At 49.8% G+C, this 1,781-nt stretch overlaps 1 protein-coding gene across 1 annotated transcript; it reads right to left on the bottom strand.

Moving 5' to 3' along the window:
- Positions 1-9: 9 nt before the first annotated feature.
- On the bottom strand, positions 10-1,694 carry LOC119586721 (the record flags this gene model as incomplete). Its single annotated transcript, XM_037935451.1, is given in 4 exon segments — positions 10-128; positions 260-398; positions 504-1,144; positions 1,581-1,694. Coding segments are annotated over 4 exon segments (975 nt in total), but the record flags the coding sequence as incomplete, so codon positions are not given.
- Between the last annotated feature and the right edge of the window lie 87 nt (positions 1,695-1,781).

The following is a 1,781-nucleotide window of genomic DNA, read 5'->3' as shown; positions in this document are numbered from 1 at the left end:
AAACGGCACCTGGTTGGCACGTGATCGACGAAAGAGTGAGACCGCCAAGCAGGCAACTAGCATCACCACCAACGCCCCCATTCCGCCAATAACATACTCCAGCCTCAGTTTTGTCTTGAAAGTAGGACCTTTGTGAGGTAAATAATGTGTTTCACTTTCGCTGTAATATGTGTAAATAAAGCAGATGATTAACATATTATAGAAATAGTTTCCCTATTATGACTTTCAGGATCCTGATGTATATCTTCTATGACATTACCTCCAGGTTCTTTCTTCGTTCGCTTAGTCTCTAAGTTCAGCACCAGCATCAACTTCGTCGATTTCCCTCCACACACCTTCACTTCTCGTGGCTCTTTCCTCAGGGTCAGCATATGCAGCATCTCACCTGCCATCAACACCTGCAACAAAGTGCTTGACAGAACAGCCTCTTCACCTATAAAGATACAGCGCGACATGGATCATGGAGCTAAATGAGAAGATACACAGATCCAATCCGTACCGACCTTGACAGACACCTTGCCTCCTTCAGGCCCAAAGGAGAGCACAACCCGCTGTGTCGACGGCGGGAGCGGAGACAGCCTGGTCCCAGAGGCCGTCACAGATCCTCCTCCACTCGTCCCTAGATGGACCTGTGCCTCCTCGAGGAAGAACACAGGACTGAAGAAGTACCTCGACGCCAGCGACAGGTCCAGCTTCCGCTCGTCCTCAGAGGCAGGCACGGGGACGTGGGCGCACCTCTCGCCCTCGACCTCCCACCTGGGGGTTCCCTGAGGGCAGGAGGCCGTGAACGTCCCTTCGCTTACGTCGATGCTTCCGACGTCGCATTTCAAACCAAAACCTTCGGGGATCCATGAGCGGCCTCGAGCATCGCCCAGTTCGTAGGTTTTGCCGAATTTGATGTGGAACTCGATCCAGCCTTCATCCACCTCGGGCGCAGGGTACGTCACGCTCTCCTCGCCGGATGCGTGGAACCGGTGGAGCGTGACGGAACTGTGTGTGACGGTGAAGGTGTCGTGGTACCAGTGCTCGCTGTTGCAGGCCACCTTTGCCGTGAAGACGCTTCCGTTGGAGGGCGCGTGGGCGGTGAACTTGATGGATCCGAAAAGCAGCTTCTCGAACCGGATCGTGTCCTTCACAGCACAGTCTAGGCGGCATCGACGGAACAAAACAAACACATGTGTCATGGCAGCCAGGGATTTTGCAGGCACATAAACCCTTCTACTTTTGTTCATTATAGGTACAAGGCTTAAAAGGTGGAAGACTTCATGTTCTATAAGGACTGGAAGCTTGGGAATATAGTTGCTGATCTAATTCTTTACTCATATTTTCAAATAATAAAGGTGCAATGGTGGAAACTTATGAAAAATGGGATCTTTTTCATGCCAACACTACTTGAAATATTTAATATGCCATACTGAATATATTCAGTGATTATATAAAAGTACATTACATGTTGTTAATGGCCACAAACATTATTTATGTTGGCCGTGATCTTACGTAGCGGAACTAATCTACACAGCATATATAACTAAACCTACCACTTACGACCAACCAGCTGATAAAAATCAAATCGACGTTACCATCGCCAACGTAGAGGGTGGAGGCGCAGGCGCAGCTCACCGAAGCCCCCAGCAGGAGGCTCCACAGGGAAAGCATTTCCACGTCCTGTCGGCACTAGCAGGAGGAGATGACTGCGCAATGGAACCATAGTCGCATCCTGCACATCCTTGTTTAATCTACGTCATCAGGAACCTTATCAATGATGCGCAGTGTTGCTTGTG

Source organism: Penaeus monodon, chromosome 21 (assembly GCF_015228065.2).
Source record: "Penaeus monodon isolate SGIC_2016 chromosome 21, NSTDA_Pmon_1, whole genome shotgun sequence".
In the NCBI taxonomy this organism is placed as follows: Eukaryota; Metazoa; Arthropoda; class Malacostraca; order Decapoda; family Penaeidae; genus Penaeus; species Penaeus monodon.
The sequence above is the reverse complement of the archived record's forward strand: the minus strand, read 5'-3'. Positions and strand labels throughout refer to the sequence as shown.